The following is a 19,204-nucleotide window of genomic DNA, read 5'->3' on the forward strand; positions in this document are numbered from 1 at the left end:
CCCTGTGTGCTGAGCAGCCTGATGTCCCCTTCTCATACGAGATGATAAGTCGCAGAGAGTGAAGACAACAGGCGCGTCTACAGACAGGAGCATATCTCAGTTGGTAGAGCGCTCACCTATCATGCGCACAGCCCTGGGTTCTAGCCCCACAACTGCGTAAACTGGGCAAGGTGGCCAGTGCCTGTGATCCCATCACTCAGGAGATGGAAGCAGGAAGACGGAAATTCAAAGTCAACCTCACTTACATAAGGAGTTCAAGGCCACGCTGGGCTACATGAGACACTGACTCAAGAAAGGTTCTTTGTAAAAGGAGAAAGACGGTTGTGAGCTTTAAAAAAAAAACAAACCTAGATTTAACTGGATTCCTATTCTTAACCCCTGAGCAACTCTGTGGTCCCAGAGAATTGGTTTTTACAGTGGGTGATAGCTGTCTCTTTAAGTAGGATTCTCACCAGCATTCCCATTTGTGCTGGGATTTAGCATGTTCAAGGTCATTCCAACTGGCATCATGAAAGAGAAAGGATCACGGAGCATTTTTGCTTCACCGAATTTTACTCCACCAAAGAGCTCACCCCTCAGCGACACGAGCTCTGCAGCTAGGCTGACATTTGTGTGTAAGGATGAAACACGTTTCACACATTAAATGTACAAAGTCATGGGACGGTAGAGTGTTACCCCAGAAACACCACACGTAAAAGCTCATTAACCGATGCTTTATCAGCCACACGGAAAGGGAAGGGAGCAGTGTCCACACACAGGCTTTAAGCCTGTGGGAAGCATTCCCAGGGTGCAGGTTATTCTCCACAGCTAGCTGATGAGTGGCTAGTTTGGAATTCCACTCTCCAGAAACAACAAGCTGTGAAGTGTGTGCGGAGCAGGCCACACCCTCTCTTCCCCTCTCACTTAATACTGAAGGCAGCCAGTCTCAAGTGACCCAAACCCCAGTGCCTCACAGCCGACATTCCCGCAGAATCAGGCAAAAGCGCTTTCTGGCTTAGTCCTCCCGTGCTGCGTCAGCCAGGAGTTCCTCTCTCTGACAGGCGGGGTTCTGTAGCGTTCCACGGTGGAGCGTTGTGTATTTTAAACCGGTTCCCTGTGCCAGGTGGTCACACTAGAAGGGCTGTGGGGGTTTCTCTGGAGAAGCATAGAGGTGCTAAGCCCAGCAGTGCTGGAGCAGGAGGAGTGGTGCGACCTCGGGAGCTGCAAAATACCACCTCAACTCAAACTTTATAGAGCTATGGACAGCATTGCTGCCTGGAAGCCAGCCTGAGCGCCAGTCCATCATCTGGTGAGGCAGCCCGTGGCTCAGTGTTTGTCGTCACATTGCTCCCCGCGTGCCCGAAGAACTCCTGAGAACCCCAAACCAAAACCAGCAACAACAAAACCAAACGATCAAGAGGTAGCTGCTCAGCCGAGCCTCAGTTGGCCCAGTCTAACCGGAAGGCTAACCCCTAGGCTCATGAAGACAGGAGAGTTAGAGATCAAGAGTTGCTGATGGCTGAGTCTGAGCACACCGTCCCCACTGCTCAGAGCTGCGGATGGACACTGCTCTCCGAAGCCACTTCCAGGCTTTGAAGAGAGCAGACTGGCCGCAAGCAGCCATGTGTTCTGTGAGGAGGGACAGGGTCGCGCCGCACACCTGCCATCCAGCTGTGACTCCTGGGCTCAAACAGCCCTCTTCACTTCAGATCTGAGGGAACCAGGCCTCCGAGGGCCACAGTTTACTCTTTTCATGTGTGATCGTTTAAACTCATCCTCATTAAATGCATGAGGTATGTATTTTCCAGAGCTTGATTTCTTTAGTGGAAAACTCTGAAGCTACAACTGAATTGTTTTACCATACAACAATTATGCTCAACTCAACTTAACCAACACCGAGCATGCGTTAGACGCCTGTGACTCCCTCGGGAGTGGGAATAGAAGAAAATGTATGTCGTACACATAGTTCCCAGTCATTAAAGGACTAGCAGCTTAGTGGCAGAGATGGAGACCCAACCGTAACTTTCAAACTTATACTTATTTAGTGTGTGTGTGTGTGTGCGCGCGCACGCAGGGGAAGTCAGAGGACAACTTGGGGGAGGTGGTTCCCCAAACTCTGGATCTCATCAGCCTTGGTGGCAAGTGCCTTCACTCCAGTTGGCTCACTGCCTTGCAACAATAATTTCTATAAATGTTGTAGTTAGCGAGTTACCATGATTCAAAGAGGCGAAAACAGTTTATAATTTGTAAGACTTATAAAGAGGAGTGTTGAAGGCTTGGCGTCCGACATGAGTCTTGACAGCCAGGCTGCAGCTTAGCCAAGTGGAAAAGAATGGTAGGCCAAGAGAAATGGACTTGGGAAATGGTGCCTACCGTGCAACCAAGAGGACCAGGGTTCAGATCCCCCACAACCCATGCAAACGCTAGGTGGGATGGTGACTCACCTGTAATTTCAGCCTTGGAAAGCAGAGACAGGGCCTCCCCCAGAGCGAGCTGGCTGCTAGGCTACCCATATCGCCAAGCTCTGGGTTTGATTGAGCATGCCTGTTCTGAGGAAAAGGGTAGAAGCGCAATTGAGAAAATTTTCTGACTTCAACTGCAGATTTCTATATAAACATGTACTGGAACACACATATATGTGAACACACAGAGACATGCCCATATATCATGCACACATACACATAAAAAGAAGAAAAATAAACCAGTGTGCCGTAGGAATGATATTAGATTTCTAGTTCTGTATTGAAAGACCTAAGGCTACCTACAGAAAGGTAGATCTGTCTAACAGTGTAGAACAGCATGGTGCCAACTCCTATGAGGGTACCTCTTGGCGGTGACACATCATGACGAATGGAATCATGGTAAGCAAGCATGCCAGAGGGGGGAAATAACACAGTGATACAGAAAACATAGAGGGCTCGCTCTTTTACAGTGACTCATTATCTTGGAGTTAACAAGGCACCCACTGATCCAAGATCCTCCCCACCAAAGGTTTCACTACCTCACGATGCCATAGCTTTGGGGACCCACCTTCTAAAACGTGAACCTTTGGAGGATAAAGTTAGGGTGAAAGAGTTAACTGACTCCAGTATTTTCCTCTTCCTTTGTACCACTTTCCTCCTCCCATCCTTCTCTTTATCCATTTCAAAAAGTCTAAAGAAATGAAATGCAGCTACACAGAGAACAACTAAGAGATGGAAGCCAAGGGTCAGGCAGCCCTGGTTCAAACCCTAGCCCTGCCATGCCTGCCTTATGATGAGGGTGAGCTCTTTGAGCTCCCCGTGTCCTGGTGTCTTCATTGGGAAGTGAGTTAAATACTGTGACCTCACTGGGAGGTTGTGAGGACGGGACTCACCTACTCTGCGTGTGCACACAGCAGGGCGTCTTCTGCCCCCATGCTTATTGGTTATGTTAGGTTTGCCTGCACACATGAGGTAGGGTAGCCGAAAGGAAAGCAAGGGGTTCCTTACTGCTGCTTCTCCTCCTCTCTCTCCTCCTCCTCCTTTTAAGGAAAAAGAAAAGGGTTGAGTGGATGAGCCTCAAGTGGCACGACAGCCATGGCTGTGGGGACTTGAGGTGATCAGGAAGCAGTTTCTCACAGCAGAACGCTTCTGCAGTGGCTGCCTTCTGAGGGCAGCAGGCTGCAAACGGGAATGGAGCCGTTGGAAATCTCCTGTCATAATCTGAAGTTACTCTGAGGCAAACACCATAATTGCATGTGATAAAAACCAAGTCAGTTGAGCACAATGGCCTTTCAACACAGCGACACTGTTCTCAAGAATCACACACAAGAATGCCTGTAGGAGTGCTTTGCTTTCCTCCCACAGAGACAGCCAACAACAAAAATCCCAACACAAGGCTTCCGTTCTGCTGTGTTAGTAATAGTCAGCTTTTGTTGTTGAAGATAATGTCCATACAAGGAAATGTATGTTATATATAAAAAAATAGTTTGGGTGAGTTTATGTTGGACCATGTACAACCATGTGATGCCAGTATATTCAACACCCAAGACTTCTCCTTCGTGCCCTGCGCTCCACCTCACATTAAATCACTGTCCTGCCGTGCTGGTGAATTTAATTAAGCTCAGGTCATTTGCATTTTTTCTTCAGTAGATGGAATTATTGAGCTTCATCTATGGGTGTATCTACAAGAACAATAATTGCATGTGTGTGTATATATGTGCGTGTGTATGTTTGTGTGACAGAGAGATGGGCAGGAAGAAAGGAAAGAGAGGGAGGGAAAGAGATCATGCAGTTAATTATTCTTTAATGTATACATCTTGTTTCCGTTATCTTTCAGGTATAAAAACCAGGTGCCTATAAATGTCCATGCGAACCCAGGAAAGTACATCATTGAAAGTCGATATGGAATGCACACTCTCGAGATTAACAAGTAAGAGAACATCAGTGTCTGTGTGTGTCACCCAGCAGATACCCAGGGAAGCACCTTATTACTTCAGGTCACTGACAGAAATCTACCTTCTTCCTGGGCCCAGTGCCAGTTTCTCTCACAATGGTTTTGGTGTTCATTTCTTCTCCTGATGCCAACCTGTAAGGTGCCATGAGCACAGTAACTCCTCATATGTCATAAAAGATGGTAAAAGGAATATGCACATTTTTACTTAACCTTCTATATGTATGAGCGTATCTTAGAGAAATTACTAAGAAAATAATTGCTTAAGTAGGCCTTTCTATGTCCATGGATCACCACAGAATTCTGAAGCCACAACACCATGCTCCCTTATTTTTTAACCAACAAAAGGCACAGAGCCTGGGATGGGAGTCACTGAGAACTGAATAGACTGGGAGAATGTCACCAGGAACCATAGGATACTGTGTGCTTTGTCCATCTGTATGGATAGGTCAGGGACAGATATTGGGATGTTTCAAGGTCAAGCTAAATTTGAAACAGAGGCTCTATTAAACTTTCCAAGTCCTGAAAGAGTGTACGGTGTCTCCCCAAGATGGTTTGAAAGGCAGATGGTGCGGATGAAAGCGGTAGACCAGCGCCCACAGTTTCAGGTCAGACAAGCCCTGTGTGGGGAGCTGTGGAAGGGAAACTGACACCGGTCAGCCTCGCTGACGGCCTTCTCCCCAGCAGAAGAGTTGGAGCAATGGGGACTGGGCTTCAAACAGAACCCCGGGTCTCTGATAGTCACCCATCTCTGATCTGCCGTGGTATCGCTTCAGCGTAAACCCCAGTGAGCCTTGTAGTTGCTTTTAAAGTTAAGCAGCTCTGAGGACGGTGATTGTATTTATCTTCCTGGAGTCTGACGCCCTTCAGTTCAGCAAACACAAGTGCTCCACACACAAAACTAAGTTAAACCCTGAGAAACAAGGAGACACATGGGAACCGGTGTGATTAGACACAAAACAGCACTGTGAAATCTCAGCCCGACCTCTGGGAGGGTGTCCTCCCTCGTTCCGTCTTTGCAAGACATTCCTGTTTCTGCACTGTCACTTAAAGGAACACCCAGGTAGGACTTCTGTAAAGCTACGAGCTGGAACTCCACGTGGTGCCCAAGTATCAGGAGAACTGAAGCATGAAGTCGCTTGTGTTTTGAAACCGGAGCACGGAATGGTATAAAAGACCACTCCTGCGCGGGTTTGTGGCCCAGGAAGGCTGTGGGAAGCTATCGTGAGAAGTTGCTTCTGTCCCTTCCCTGTCACCCTGATGCCAGACTGAAAACCTGTCTCCTGAAGCAAGACAGCAAGGAGCACACACAGTCAGGGTCATGACCTGCTGTAAAGCTACCCACAAAGCTCGGCATTTTCCCCTTCAGTTGTGTAAAGCAGTTACTTGCTGCAATTTCTAGCCTTAATACTTTAACTGTTTGCTTGGCATTTTAGATGAGCCAAGGGTAGGGTCACTGGCCGGAGAGATGGCTCAGAAGTTAAGAGCGCTGGCTGCTCTTCCGGAGGTCTTGAGTTCAAGTCTCAGCAACTACATGGTGGCTTACAACCATCTATAATGTGATCTGATGTCCTCTTCTGGCATGCAGGTGTACATACAGCTAGAGCACTCACAAATAAATAAATTTTTTTGGGGAAAAAAAAAGGTTAGAGTCACAGTGGATGATATTCCCTTCCTGCCCCACTACAGTGTAAAAATTAGTAGATAGCTTGGACTGTGTAGTGTCCTACAGGAACAGATACTGCAGCATCAAGAGTCCTAAAGAGCCGCGTGCCAGCCAGGGATTGACAATCTACTCTGTTAGTGAAACGACCTTGACAAAACAGCCAACAACTACACGGAGTCACCACCGTGGTCATTCACCTCCGCCTGTTTCCGCAGGTGTGACTTTGAAGACACGGCTCAGTACCGGGCCTCCGCGATGAATGTTCAAGGAGAGGTCTCCGCCTACGCCTCGGTCGTCGTGAAGAGTAGGTTCACCCTGGCTCTGTTCCAAGTGCATATAAACTGCTTCCCATGCCAAAACAAAGCAAAACAAAACAAAAACTAGCTCAGGCAATCGCAAAGCAGCTCACATGCATTCTCTCTTCTTCCCTAGGATATAAGGGGGACTTGGACGAGACTCACTTCCGTGCTGGGGCTTCCATGCCCCTCAGCTGTAAGTTCCACGGCACACTCACTAAGCGCCACCTTTACGTAGAGTGCAGCCAGTAATGCTCACACTCCAGTCTTCTGCAGCCTTGAGTTTAGGGAAGCAACACGATTTTTAAAATGATGAAACAAATTACAGTGTGTTTGTGCATGCCAGGATGGATATAATACCATTGCCCGGGCATGGTTTGTTTGTTGTTTTAATATTCTTTGGTTACTCTTCCAAGTGTAACTGATTTGTTATTTATGTTTTAAAGGTAGCCTGTTTAAGCTTGTTAAACTGATCATATGCCCACACTGAAAATGACAGTCAAGCCCACACTTATTTTCTATGCATTAAATACGTAATACCTCCTGAAAGTACATAATACCTCCTCCTGTCTCAGTCGTCCACTTAACTGGTTGGTTTACAGTCTGTAGATGATCTAGTCCTTGACTTCATGAATGGTTCCAAACCTCACAGTTAAAACCCCTGGTGTCAGTCCCATGGAGGGGATAAAGAATGAAAGTCATTTTTTCCCATCACATCAATAATTCTGAGACCATGACGTAGCTCCCAGAGTCCCCCACAATTGGCATGATTAATCATTTCCCAGTCCTCTGACCTTACTGTGTTCATTCCCATGGTCAAATTTCTTCTTCTCTTTCAAGCCAGGCTCTGAAAGCCCAGCTCAACTCTGCTTCTTCCAGAACCTGTTCTGATTGGCTTAGTCCCTCTGATCCTAACCGGAAGGGCTGTGGTCATATGGTCAATAGTGTGTGTTGAGTGCTTAGGTGCTTAGAATATGTTGTAAACTTTATAGACAGAGCTTTCTGCTCTTGGTTGTGCTTTAATGGTTGACAAACACTTTTGTCCTAAACACCATACTAAAGGTCCTCAAAGGCTTATAATGTTGGTAAAGTTGTATTTATAGTATGTGATGTGGAGAAACTGTGGGGAGTTTAAACAGTGGGACAAGAGCACACACAATAGAGAGTGGGGTCTTGTAACCTGCTCTTCCTCATTCTCGGTCATGCTTCATTCTGGGGGTCGGCAAATAGTATCTATAACGAAGCAGACTGCGGAGATGTTGGGTTCTGGGGCCATGTAGTCCCTGTCACAACTACCCAGTTCTGCCTCTGGAACACAAACACAAGCAGGAGGCAAATGAACGAGCATGGCGGGATTCCAGTAAAACCGTAATGGTGGACATTGAAATTTGGATTTCCTGTGACTTTTCGTGAATCACAAAATATGAGCTTTTTATTTTTTTTCAAATATCAAAAATATCAAAATAATATCAAAAATAATCTAAGAATAAAACCTATTCTTAATACTACTAAATAGGAAACGGTCTGCATTTGGCTCACAGGTTTCCCGGACACTACTGTTTCCCCCCAGAGAGAGGACACACTTGACACAGGCCCGCAGAAGTAACTGTGGAATGCTTTGTCTCCTGGGTGTCAGAGCTGACTTCCCTCTGAACACCGAGGCAGACTTTGAGGGTCCAGCTCAATCCCAGATACAGGGAAATTATTTGCATGCATTTGCACTTGGGGCTGCACTTTTATATCACCTTAGGGCTGATGTAGAACTTCCTTATAATACTCTTCTGTCCCCCAAGGCAGCTCTGGAGCCAGTCTCACTGCTGAACACCGCAGGATCTGGTCCAGTCAACTCTCTCGGGTTTTGTTGGAATATCACCACATAGAAATTAGGCCTATGGGAGATGGTCTTCAAAGAGAAGCTATTTCCCCATTAACTAGCAGTCACCTGGTAACATACAAGTTGAAGGCAGTACAATGTATTGGCTGAAAACCAAAGTTCTGGAAGGTTCTATGGGTGAATGTGGGCACATGGAGCTATACCTCCGAATCCCACACAACAGTTTCTACTGTGGAGGGCATAACGATATTTACCTGATAGAATCATTATGGGATTAACTGAATTGATAGTGATTAACTACTTAGAATACTTGACAAAGTTGAAACTAATGAAGGGTACGTTGTATTTTCAAGATAATATTTCAAGGCCTTGGGGAAAGAGACAAAATATAACAAGAAGGAGTCAAGAATTAGACTTTGGTATTTGGGGGCTGTGAAGTCACAGCATGAACTGTCTATTACCTCCATGAAATCCTGTGCCCCCACCTGAAAGGAGAGAGACCAATGACCTTGCAATCAGGTTGTCGCAAGGAACAGACTGTGTGGCTCACGTGATGTGCCTGACGTTACATGCGACCCTTTAAATTGATTTCCTCCTAATAATAAATATAACTATTCAGCTAACAGGGTCATTGAGGTCAGAATTTTTATGCAAATGAGATGCGCATTTGTTTTATGGACTTCTTATGTAGAGCTTGATTTTGCCCACATAAATAATTTGGTCTGTTTTTATTGTGGCTGTTTTCCGCCCATGCTTATTAAAAATGCTGCATCTCTTTGAAGAGAAAGAGAATACCTTACTGGCATTTGTTTCCGTTGTCCCTAGTTGCTGTGACCCCTTACGGTTATGCGTCCAAGTTTGAGATCCACTTTGATGACAAATTTGATGTGTCCTTTGGGAGAGAAGGGGAGACCATGAGTCTGGGCTGTCGCGTAGTCATCACTCCTGAAATTAAACACTTCCAGCCAGAGGTCCAGTGGTACAGAAACGGTGAGTCTCTGGGCTAGGGTCTTACTCTGCATCTTAATTAGAGGTTCATGTGGGCCAGTTGCTATCTGCTTCCAGGGCTAGCAAAGCCTGTAAGCTGAAAACACACACGGCTGTACTGTTTGTTTGTTTGTTTTTAAATGATATGTTTATTTTTATTTTATGGGCATTGGTGTTTTGCCTGGATGTTTGTCTATGCAATATGTGTATGCACAGACAGAGAAGGCCATTATTTCCCCCGGTACTGGAGTCACAGATGGTTGTGAGTCATCATGAGTGCTGGGAATTGAACCCAAGTCCTCAGGCAAAGCAGTTAATGTTCTTAACCACTGAGCCGTCGCTCAAGCTCCTCATTTTATCTGTGAACTTACATTTTATATGTGAAGTCCCATGGGGCCACACACCATGCACATAGCAGAGAAGACAGGCCAAGTAGTCATACAGATAATCAGAGGCTCAGGCTAGGGATGGATGGGTCGTGGGCATCATGCCCACTAAGCTAAGGGCCTGGCCATCAGGTGTACCTGTGAGCACTTGGGGTAGTATGGGGCCCTAAGGTTCCAACAATATGGTGGTTAGGACCATGACCTAGCCCAGACTGGTCCCAGCAGCAGCAGCAGCAGCAGCAGCAGCAGCAGCAGCATAGTTAAATGATGACTATGGCTGTGACCCTGAGGACAGGACACAGTCTACAGGGAAACAGTAGAAGGAGCTTCCCCTCCTACCACAGAACTAATCTCTGTGGGCCATGAGCAGAGACTGTCCCAGCTCAGGGACAGGACCGACTTCCAGGCAGCAAGCTTGTCAGTAAAACACCGCATGTCTCGGTGAGCTTGTAGACATGGCAAGGAACATGCCCAAGGACATTAATGTTCTTGAGAGTTTAGAGCCGAGTCTTAAAATGAAATTTAGTGATTGCAGCATTCAGTGGAAAGAACGTGTTCTTCACATAGATTCTGAATGGGCCAGTCATTAACAAAAGGAGCAGTCGTAGAATTAATTTTTTCTTATAGCTGAAAACACAGTGATGAAATGCATAAGCAGGCATTTTGGATTGTAAATGAATCGTGACTTCTAAAGGCTAAATGACAAAGCAGAATAGACATTAAAATGCAATTGGATAAATTTACATTTAAAGTTAAGTTCAGGCAATACAAAAGTGGTTTGTACAGTTGAGCTTTTTGGAAAAAATTCTTCCTCAATAATCACAAGTTCTAGAATATTAAAATTTATACTAATCTGTTGCATATAAATTATGGTACCAAATATTCTTCTTGTAGTTTGTATGACCCCTGTTATAAGTGAGAATTTTAAAATGAAACGCTTTAAAGTGAAAAGGGGCTGTCTTAATTAGGGTTACCACTGCTGTGATGAAACAACACGGGGAAGAGGAGTTTATTTGGCTCACACTTCCACATCACTGTCCACCACTGAGGGAGTCAGGAACTCAGGCAGGGCAGGAACCTGGAGGCAGGAGCTGAGGCAGAGGCCATGGAGGGCGCTGCTTACCGCCTTGCTCCCCATGGCCTGCTCAGTCTGCTTTCTTATAGAACCCGGGACCACCTGCCTGGGGTGGCATTACCCGGAATGGGCTGGGCCTTCTACTGTCAACCTCTAATTAAGAACATGTTTTGTCCTTCCTCAGTTGAGGTTCCTCCTCTCAAATAACTCTAGCCTGTGCCAAGTTGACATAAAATAGCCAGCCCAGAAAGCAAAACTCAACACTTTGAACTTCTCTGCTCTTGGAACGAAGAGCTTTAAACTTTAATTTTGTCAGATGTTGCACATTCTGTGTCTGCCGTGCCCCTCACTTCTGTTTACTATTTGCCTTAATATTAAACACAGCAGAGTGGCTGAAAGATCTAGAGAGCTCTAAGAGTCAAATACTTTCAATGTGGAAGCCTGCAGGGAGGGAGAGGGGCGGAGTGGGAGAAAGGGAGTTAAAGAGGACAAAAGTCGATGAGTTTGCTTGCTTTATTTATTTATTTTTACGTTTCTAGGAGCACCTGTTTCTCCATCCAAATGGGTGCAGCCACACTGGAGTGGAGAGCGGGCAACGCTCACTTTCTCACACCTCAACAAGGAGGACGAGGGCCTCTACACGATCCGCGTGCGCATGGGAGAGTATTACGAACAGTACAGCGCTTATGTCTTTGTTCGAGGTAAGAACTGGCCAAGAGCCCGGCACACAACCTCACCGAGAGCACCAAAGCAGTCAGCACAACCGTGTTAGACAGCCCCCAGCACCGGCACAGGCCCGGGCCTGTGGCTAACAACAGCACTGTCTCCAGGGGGCGCCAGTGCAGTGAGCGGTGCCACTAGGTCCTCTGTGTGGGAAGCAGCCTTGGTTTCTGGAAGCTGCCATGGAAGCTTCCTCTGCTCTGACGTTCCTCAAAAACGTCCTCGGCTCTCCGTGGAGGCCCCCTCTCTAACAAGTGTCTCACAGAGCAAGCGTATCGTTCCATTCAGGGCTCCTCCTTTTCACAGCTTTGGTTCGATGAAGAAGGAAACAGGTGTGGAAGTTAACGCTTAGGACCAACTGCAGTCGTGGGCTTTAAGCTTTCTTTTCCCCCTGCTGTCTTGAACGGGCTGGGTCCGTGCAGAGGCGTCTTGATCTCTGTGGGGTCCTAGCACTTTCAGCCTGTGCTCTGTCTTCTTTCGTGCAGTAGCCGCTCAGGTACGGGCACAGGGGAGACACGGGGTAGACTCAAGAGAACAAAGTGTGTTCTGCTCCCAGATCTCAGACACAGGAGCTCCTCAGGGCTGTGTGGGAAAGCACCAGGGGTCAGGGGTCCATGGCTCCAGAGGCTGAAGGCCAGGAACAAAGGGAGAACCTGGACTGTGGCCTTCACTGGCATCGTTCAGAAAGGGCAAGGTATAGGCCTGGTGATTAGCTTGACTCCGAAGGTCCCCTGTTAGTGCCTGGCATGGGGAGAGGGCGGGTAGGCATGTGGGAGGCTGATTAAGAACGTAGCCTCCTGGGTGGTGTGGGCCAGGAGGAGGAAATGCAGGGCGGTTGGCCTGCATGTCCTAGCCCCGTTGTGGAGACAGTCTGTTGTCTCCAGGCTTCAGATCGCCTGGGGAGGGGCAACTCTCCCCAGCCAGAAAGAGTGAAAGACATCAGAATACACAGACAATTAGAAGTATAAACAATGTAGATGATTTACTGATTTTTAATCTCTCGTGTACTAAATAGAAGAATGAACTCACAGGTATTTTGATCAAGATGGAACTGCAGATGCCATTCACATGCCTTTAAAATAAGACCAACTGCTCTGTAACTAGAACCTTTCAGCAGTATAACTGGTTTCTTCTGAACCGCCATGTCTTTTATTAATTTTGAAGCATTATTCTTAGTTGGTCTGAGAGAAAACTCAGGAAGTAGACTGCCGGCCATGTAAGCGTGAGGACCTGAGTTTAGATGGCCAGCACCCAGGCGGTGGCCTCCCCTGTGTTTCCTGGGAGACGCTGAGAGGATCCGTGGGGCTTGCTGTCCAGCCAGGCTTTCTTCGTCTGCCAGCTCCGGGTCAGGCAGAGACCCTGTCTCAAAAAACAGGGTGGGGATTGCCTGAGGAAGACGCCAGGATCAGCCTCTGGTCTACACACACAGAACATATCTGCACACGAGCATACAACAACAACAACACCCACACAGCAGAAGATACCTGCACACATGCACACAAACGACACCACCACACACAGCCCCTTACACAACATTTCCTGAAAATAATCCTTGTTCTCCTGTGGAACCTCAGAGGGGCCCACACATCACAGCAGTAGAAACAACCACTAGAAAACTTCCCTCCTACGTCTGTTAGCTCCTCACGGCTTGGCCCTTCGGCCACGTCTGTCGATTGGTCCTGTCGGCTCTGTTCAGTGTGATCATACCGTGCTGTCCCAAGCTGTCATTCCAGCTTGAGAGGAAAAGAGGAAAGAAGCGGGGCGTTGGGGAGGACAGGGCTCACATCACTTCTGTCTGGTGAACATGTTTCATATATTCCACATACAACACTCTCCGAGGTTAGCCCGTGTGTTCCCGGGCAACACGTAGTGGTTATAGGAAGCCGGAAGAATGAGTTCTGGGGACACGCAACACTCTGTATCACAACCACATTGAACAATGTCAACGGATCACTAGATTCTGCCATGAACTAGCAACGGATAAAAGATACATAACATCTGGGAAACGTGGCAGGGTGTCTTGGCCACTGAAGCATTATGGGCAAAGTCAGGTATTGCTGAGGGAATGGACCAGGCGCCCTTCATAAAGGTTGCTATGGAAACAGGCTCCCTGGAACTCATCAGGAAGTTAGGTTAAGCACAACGCCTGGATAAACCTGGCTAGATTCTGACTGAATATGCAAAGTCGTCCCATTTCCTCTCAGCTGTCTGGAGAACGCCTGTAGTTATGCCAAACAACAACAGAAGCAGAAACGAAATCCTTGCTGCCCCTGTTCTGGGAACCCTGGCCTGGCTGGGTTGCTCTGTGTTTCTCATGCCCCACCTAGAACCGTGTCTCTGCCAGACTTCACATGCTGACTCCAGATGCAGAAAAGGGGCCCACGTTTAAATTTCATGCATCAGTTTTCATAATCCACATTTAAGAAAGTGGAAAGATGCTCACATTTATTAAACATTGATACGAAAGGATTGAGTGGATAACCGGGAAAGAAAAAGCAAGTGGGAAGATTTCAGCAACTGTATGTGAACTTAACAACTTTCAGAAAAGCTCATTTATATATATATATATATATATTCCTGCTACTACTGCTACTACTGTTCTGCAGTGCTGTGAAGCTCAGGAACTCGTATGTGCAGAGCTAACTAACACCTGTCTCTCAGCTTCATCCCTCAATTCACTCATTTGAAATGATGTCTTTTTAGAGTCTTAAGAACACCTTTATAAGTTCCCCACCTCAACCGTACACTCAATGTATTTTTAAAATATTTGAGAGCTAACCAGTCATCACCCTAACTTCCTTCTTTAGGATTTCTGTCACTCTGCATCTCCCCAAGTCACCCCCATGTCCAGTCATCCTTTCGCCACTGTTTGCTTTCCGTACCTACAGATCTTCTTTCAGGACATCTTTGGCCATCGGTGTCCTTCTGAGTCTGCCTCTTTCACTCACTTTTGAGGTTCACTTAAGTCCTAACACACCTGGTAGCTTGTTCCTTTGTGTATTCCAGTGTAGAGATGGCCTCATGCTGTGTGGGCAACCACTAACTGGCAGGCAGGAAGGCTGTCCCTTCTGTTTACTGCTTTCAAGGGTGCTGGCACTGTCAAAATTCATGTTCATATTTATGGGACAGTTCATCTCTTTCAATACACACTCGTGTTGAATTGCTGGATCACTTGACACGCTCATATTCAAGTTTTTTTTTTTTTTAGGACTACGAAGCTTCTCAAGTGATATTTTATGCGTTTTCAAACTTCTTCCATGGTGGCATGTGAGGCTACACAAGGCCGTTCTTTTGGGGGTTCTGGTATTTTCGCTGCTTACAAAGGAGCTTCTACGTCATCAGTATGTGCAGCGCTATGTTCTGTGGAAACATGTCAGAGCTGAGCACATTTGGACAGGTTTTTTATTACCCAGATAAGATGTGTATTGCAAACAATTTTATAAACAATAAAAGGAGGAAAGCCATGTATAAGTAGCCATCAGAAAGACTTAAGGTCAACATTTGTTACACTCTCTCCCACTTCAATCCTTCCCCCATATGAGCACATGCGCGCGCGCGCGCACACACACACACACACACACACACACACACACACACAGTGGGGGGATTATACAGTTATAACATGAAGAAGAACTGCAGATGGCAGTGCATGGAGGGTGCCATTAGTCACTGCAGCATTCTAAATTGCCATACTGAAAAGATAACAGGACTTTAGAGCCCCCTGTGGGGGCTGGGGAGCCAGCTCGGTGCCTGCCGCAAACACAGCAAAGCCCAGTGCCCTGTAAATGCCGCCGCCTCTGTGACCTCAGCACCGGAGGACGTAAGGCCGGGCAGAGGCAGAGGCAGGCGGACCCCAGCCAGGGCAGCCGACTCCACACCCTGCTGCTCTAGGGAGAGACTGTCTCAAAAGGCAAGGTGGAGCGCAACCGAGACAGACATCGCTCCCTGAACTCTCTGTGCGTGTGTGCACATACGCACGCCTACCCACATACACCTGTGCGCACACACAGACACAAAAACAACTCTCCCAGGGTGGGGGATACACGAGGCTGTACAAGGCTGCCACTATGAACTGGCTCAACGTTTCTGAGGGTGTCTTGCAACTGTGTACTTAAAGCATGAAGTCCAAGTTCTCCAGTGCCAGGACAAAGCGGACAAAGGTGAAGGCAAATATTACCTAAACGTGGGGATTCAGATGTCACCAGGAGGAGAGGTGTAAAGTAAAACGTTTTATCAATAATGTATTTTAATAATAAGGTGTAAATATACATATGAATAAGTATGAAAGGTCCATGCTTCACATGAAGAAAGAAATACTGCACGCAATAAAAACTAATGGCAGATGCCTATACTTATTGAAATATATCTAGAAAAGAGTAGTTTTCATGAAGACTATGACCAAAGTTATTTAAAAAACAAATAAATAATTTTTTAGCCAGGTGTGGTCTCATATGACTATAATCCTTAAATGTGAGAAGTAAAGCAGGAGGGTCAACCCTGAGTTCAAGGCCAGCCTGGGCTACAAATATTAATAATCATTATCATTTTTCTCTATATGTGTTGGCACATCTATAATTTTAGCATTGAGTAGATCAAGGCAGGAGGATTTTCAGCTCAGCACCAGCCGAAGTTATGTAGCAAAACCCATCTCAAAAACCCAAAATTTATCTTTTAGTTTATACATATAAAAATGTCCATGGAGTGTGGTGGCACATGCCTTTAATCCCAACATTTTGGGAGGCAGAGGCAGACAGATCACTGTGAGTTCAAGGCCAGCCTGGTCTACAGAGTGAGTCCAGGAGAGCTAATAATACTACACACAGAAACCCTGTCTCAAAAACAAAACAGAAATCTAGAAATGCTGATGCCAATATGTCAGTATCATTATTCTGAGTTACAAATTTAAAGGAGATTTTTAACTTTCTTGACTATTATTTATTTTATAATCATATACTACCTTTATAATAAATGTAAATAATAAGATAACATCTTGAAGAAGCCTATGTCTGAAGCCTAATCTTTGACCTTATTGATCAGCCTACAAAGAGTAGGCCCTTTGGAGGTAGGGCGAGAGAAAGAGAGAAGCTTTGGAGAGGGGAAGTGTCGGTTGGGTTGGGTGGGCGGTGGCCAGGGTTGTACAGCGGCAGCTGCTGGAACCCAGACGTGGGTGGTGCCTGACGTTCCGAGCAGACGTGGCTCCCCATACTGTGTTGCAGTTTCTTGACAACAAGAACAGAAATGTTTACTGTCTGTGTTTAGCACTGTCTTAGTTAGGGTTTCTGTTGCTATGATGAAGCAGAATGTCCAAAAGCAATGTGTATTTCATATTACAGCTTATGAATCCATCAGTGAGGGAGGCCGAGGCAGGAACACAAAGAGAGGAGCTGATACAGCGGTCATGGAGGGATGTCACTCCTCATCACTTGCTCAGCCTGGTTTTTTAGAGAACCCAGGACCACCAGCCAAGGGACGCCAGCACCCATACTGGCCTGGGCCCTCCCCCACTGATCACTAATCGAGAAAATGCGGGACAGACTTGCCTGTTGGCCAACATTATAGAGGCAGTTGAAAGTCCCTCTTCCCAAATGACTGCATCTTGTATTAAGCTGACATAAAAGCAGCCAGGACAAGCCAGGCACGGTGGCATATGCCTGCAATCCCAGTACTCAGGGAGGCAGAGGAAGGCGGATCTCTGTGAGTTCGAGGCCAACCTGGTCTACAAAGTGAGTCCAGGACAGCCAAGGCTACACAGAAAAACCTTGTCTCGAAAAAGCAACAACAACCAACCAAACAAAAACAACAAACAAACAAACAAACTAGCCAGGACAAGCACCTTGAAGAATAGTGAATGAACTTAGGAAAACAGCTCTGATGTAGTACCCACACTCAACTTTAGTAGAAGCCTAAGACAATTCAGGAAACAGAAGACATTGGTTGTTTATGAAGTAAAGTCACCTGAGACCCAGGCCTCCACTGCCTGGGTCAGTTAAATTTTGGTCATTCTTATGTGGTGTTTTGAACTAAGAACCAATAAGGTGAAATCTTTGCTTTTCCGGGACAGTGAATGCTGGTCAGCTGGGATGGAGAATCAGCTGTGATTAAGAGACCAGCATCAGTGAGGCAGAATTTTCTGGGAAGTTTTCCTCAGGGTCAACATATGGAGGCTGTGGTCCAGAGGTGGCCATGAGTGGATGAATGAATGAAAGCCTAAATAACTTAATAGATCTTCAAGCCCCGAACAACATCTTGTAGACTGTGTTGCAAAAATGCCGGCCCACGGCTCTCCGGACACCTCCAGGCATTCGTGGTCTGTTACAGTGCGCCCTGCCTTCTGTGACACACCAAAAGCAGCGGCTGCTCAGCTGACCAGACTCTGCTCTGTCAACATGGGGATTACTGTATCAATATGTGCAGTCATAGGCCTTTAACACAAAGATGTGTCTCTGTTGTTGCCGGCTGTCCCGCAGAGCGGTGGCCTTCTGGGAGTGCCTCTCCTGGTACCTGAGCACACCTTGTCAGCATCACCCAACCTCGCTCCTGCCCTGCTCTTCCTTCTGTCAGCAACGTCACTCTCCCTACTTGCCCGAAAAGCTGGCAGAGGATGCTCCGGGAAAGCACCTGTTTCCTGTCGCATGGCTTCGCTAGGCATGCAGGGGTTCTGCATTCAGCCTTGGTCACGATTTGCTGCTCTCATGCAGTGTGTCTGCAGGAGACATTAACCCAGAGAACGTGCCCTGATGGGTTATGGGACATGAAACCCGAGTAACCCTAGCACAAGTAACACAAACCTCTTAAGGCTAAACCCGGACGCCTGCAAAAGCTTCTGCCACCACATCCAACACCTTTGTAACTCCTGAGAGTTACAGAGAGGTTCAGTTGGCAGGAGGGTTTTTGCTGGAGTAAGAGGCTCCTATGTGTCCCAGGCTCTTCTAACTAATTCCTTACGGAAGGGCTGTTGACCTGCTAGGAAGAACTGGCACTGTGGGCTGCTCCCCCAGACTTACCACTGGCCTTAACCATTCTCAGTGAAAGGGTATATTTGTACTTCCTTTACGCTTGATTCACTAACTTAGCTGTGCCTGGGGCCTGGGGGAGGATTCACAATCTTACTTCACAGTCAGTATCCACTGTTTTCTGTATTAGTGCCGACTTTACTAAATTCAGGTGTGGGTACTGTGTTCTTTTCCCGAGTATCTGCAGTTTGCCTTCAGTTTGGAAACAGCCATCATGTGTGTTGAATTTTTTTTTTTTTTTTGTGTGTGTGTGTGTGTGTGTGTGTGTGTGTGTGTCTTCTATCTGCTAGGCCCTATTACAGGATTTAGTGCAGTCGACAGTATCAGATGTTTCAGCCCACGGTTGGCTGGTTCCATGTTTCAGGGCTGGCAGTGAGACTCTGTGTGTGACAGACCCACCTGGCGAACAGACCTGTTCAACTCAGGTCAGCTCAGAAGAAGGGAGTGGTAGCAAGACGGACCAGGCAGTCAAACCCTTTAAACATGTGCCCCACTGACCTGCCTCCTCCAGCCAAATCCCACCTCCACGTCCCAGCACTTACCAACAATCAGTCAATTAGTCAATTGCTAAACCCTCGCTGGGTTAAACCGCTGATCAGGCCAGAGCTGTCATGATCAGTGGCCTTGGAAACACATTCACAGGCACATTCACAGGTATGCTTGTGTCTCTCGGTCCACTCAAATAGACGTCAGTAACCAGCACATCTGGTTAAGGCAGATGTTTTCCTCTTCCAAAGGGCAGCGCCCGTTTAACGGTGGGCAAAGCTCATGGTTTTAATCCTATATGTGCATTCAGGTAACATGAGGGCTGTTCGTCTCTTCGGGAGCCTGTCAC

At 46.8% G+C, this 19,204-nt stretch overlaps 1 protein-coding gene across 1 annotated transcript in view; it reads left to right on the forward strand.

The window, feature by feature from the left end:
- The window catches only part of Myom1 (myomesin 1), a 103,233-nt gene that overhangs the window by 21,291 nt on the left and 62,738 nt on the right, over positions 1 to 19,204 (forward strand). Inside the window, exons 6-10 of the mRNA XM_055610186.1 lie at positions 4,279 to 4,371; positions 6,274 to 6,362; positions 6,491 to 6,550; positions 9,014 to 9,178; positions 11,176 to 11,337. Coding sequence (XP_055466161.1) covers positions 4,279 to 4,371; positions 6,274 to 6,362; positions 6,491 to 6,550; positions 9,014 to 9,178; positions 11,176 to 11,337 — 569 coding nt within the window. The remainder of the gene's footprint in view (positions 1 to 4,278; positions 4,372 to 6,273; positions 6,363 to 6,490; positions 6,551 to 9,013; positions 9,179 to 11,175; positions 11,338 to 19,204) is intronic.

This window comes from Psammomys obesus, unplaced genomic scaffold (assembly GCF_907164565.1).
Source record: "Psammomys obesus unplaced genomic scaffold, mPsaObe1.curated_primary_1811, whole genome shotgun sequence".
Classification (NCBI taxonomy): domain Eukaryota; kingdom Metazoa; phylum Chordata; class Mammalia; order Rodentia; family Muridae; genus Psammomys; species Psammomys obesus.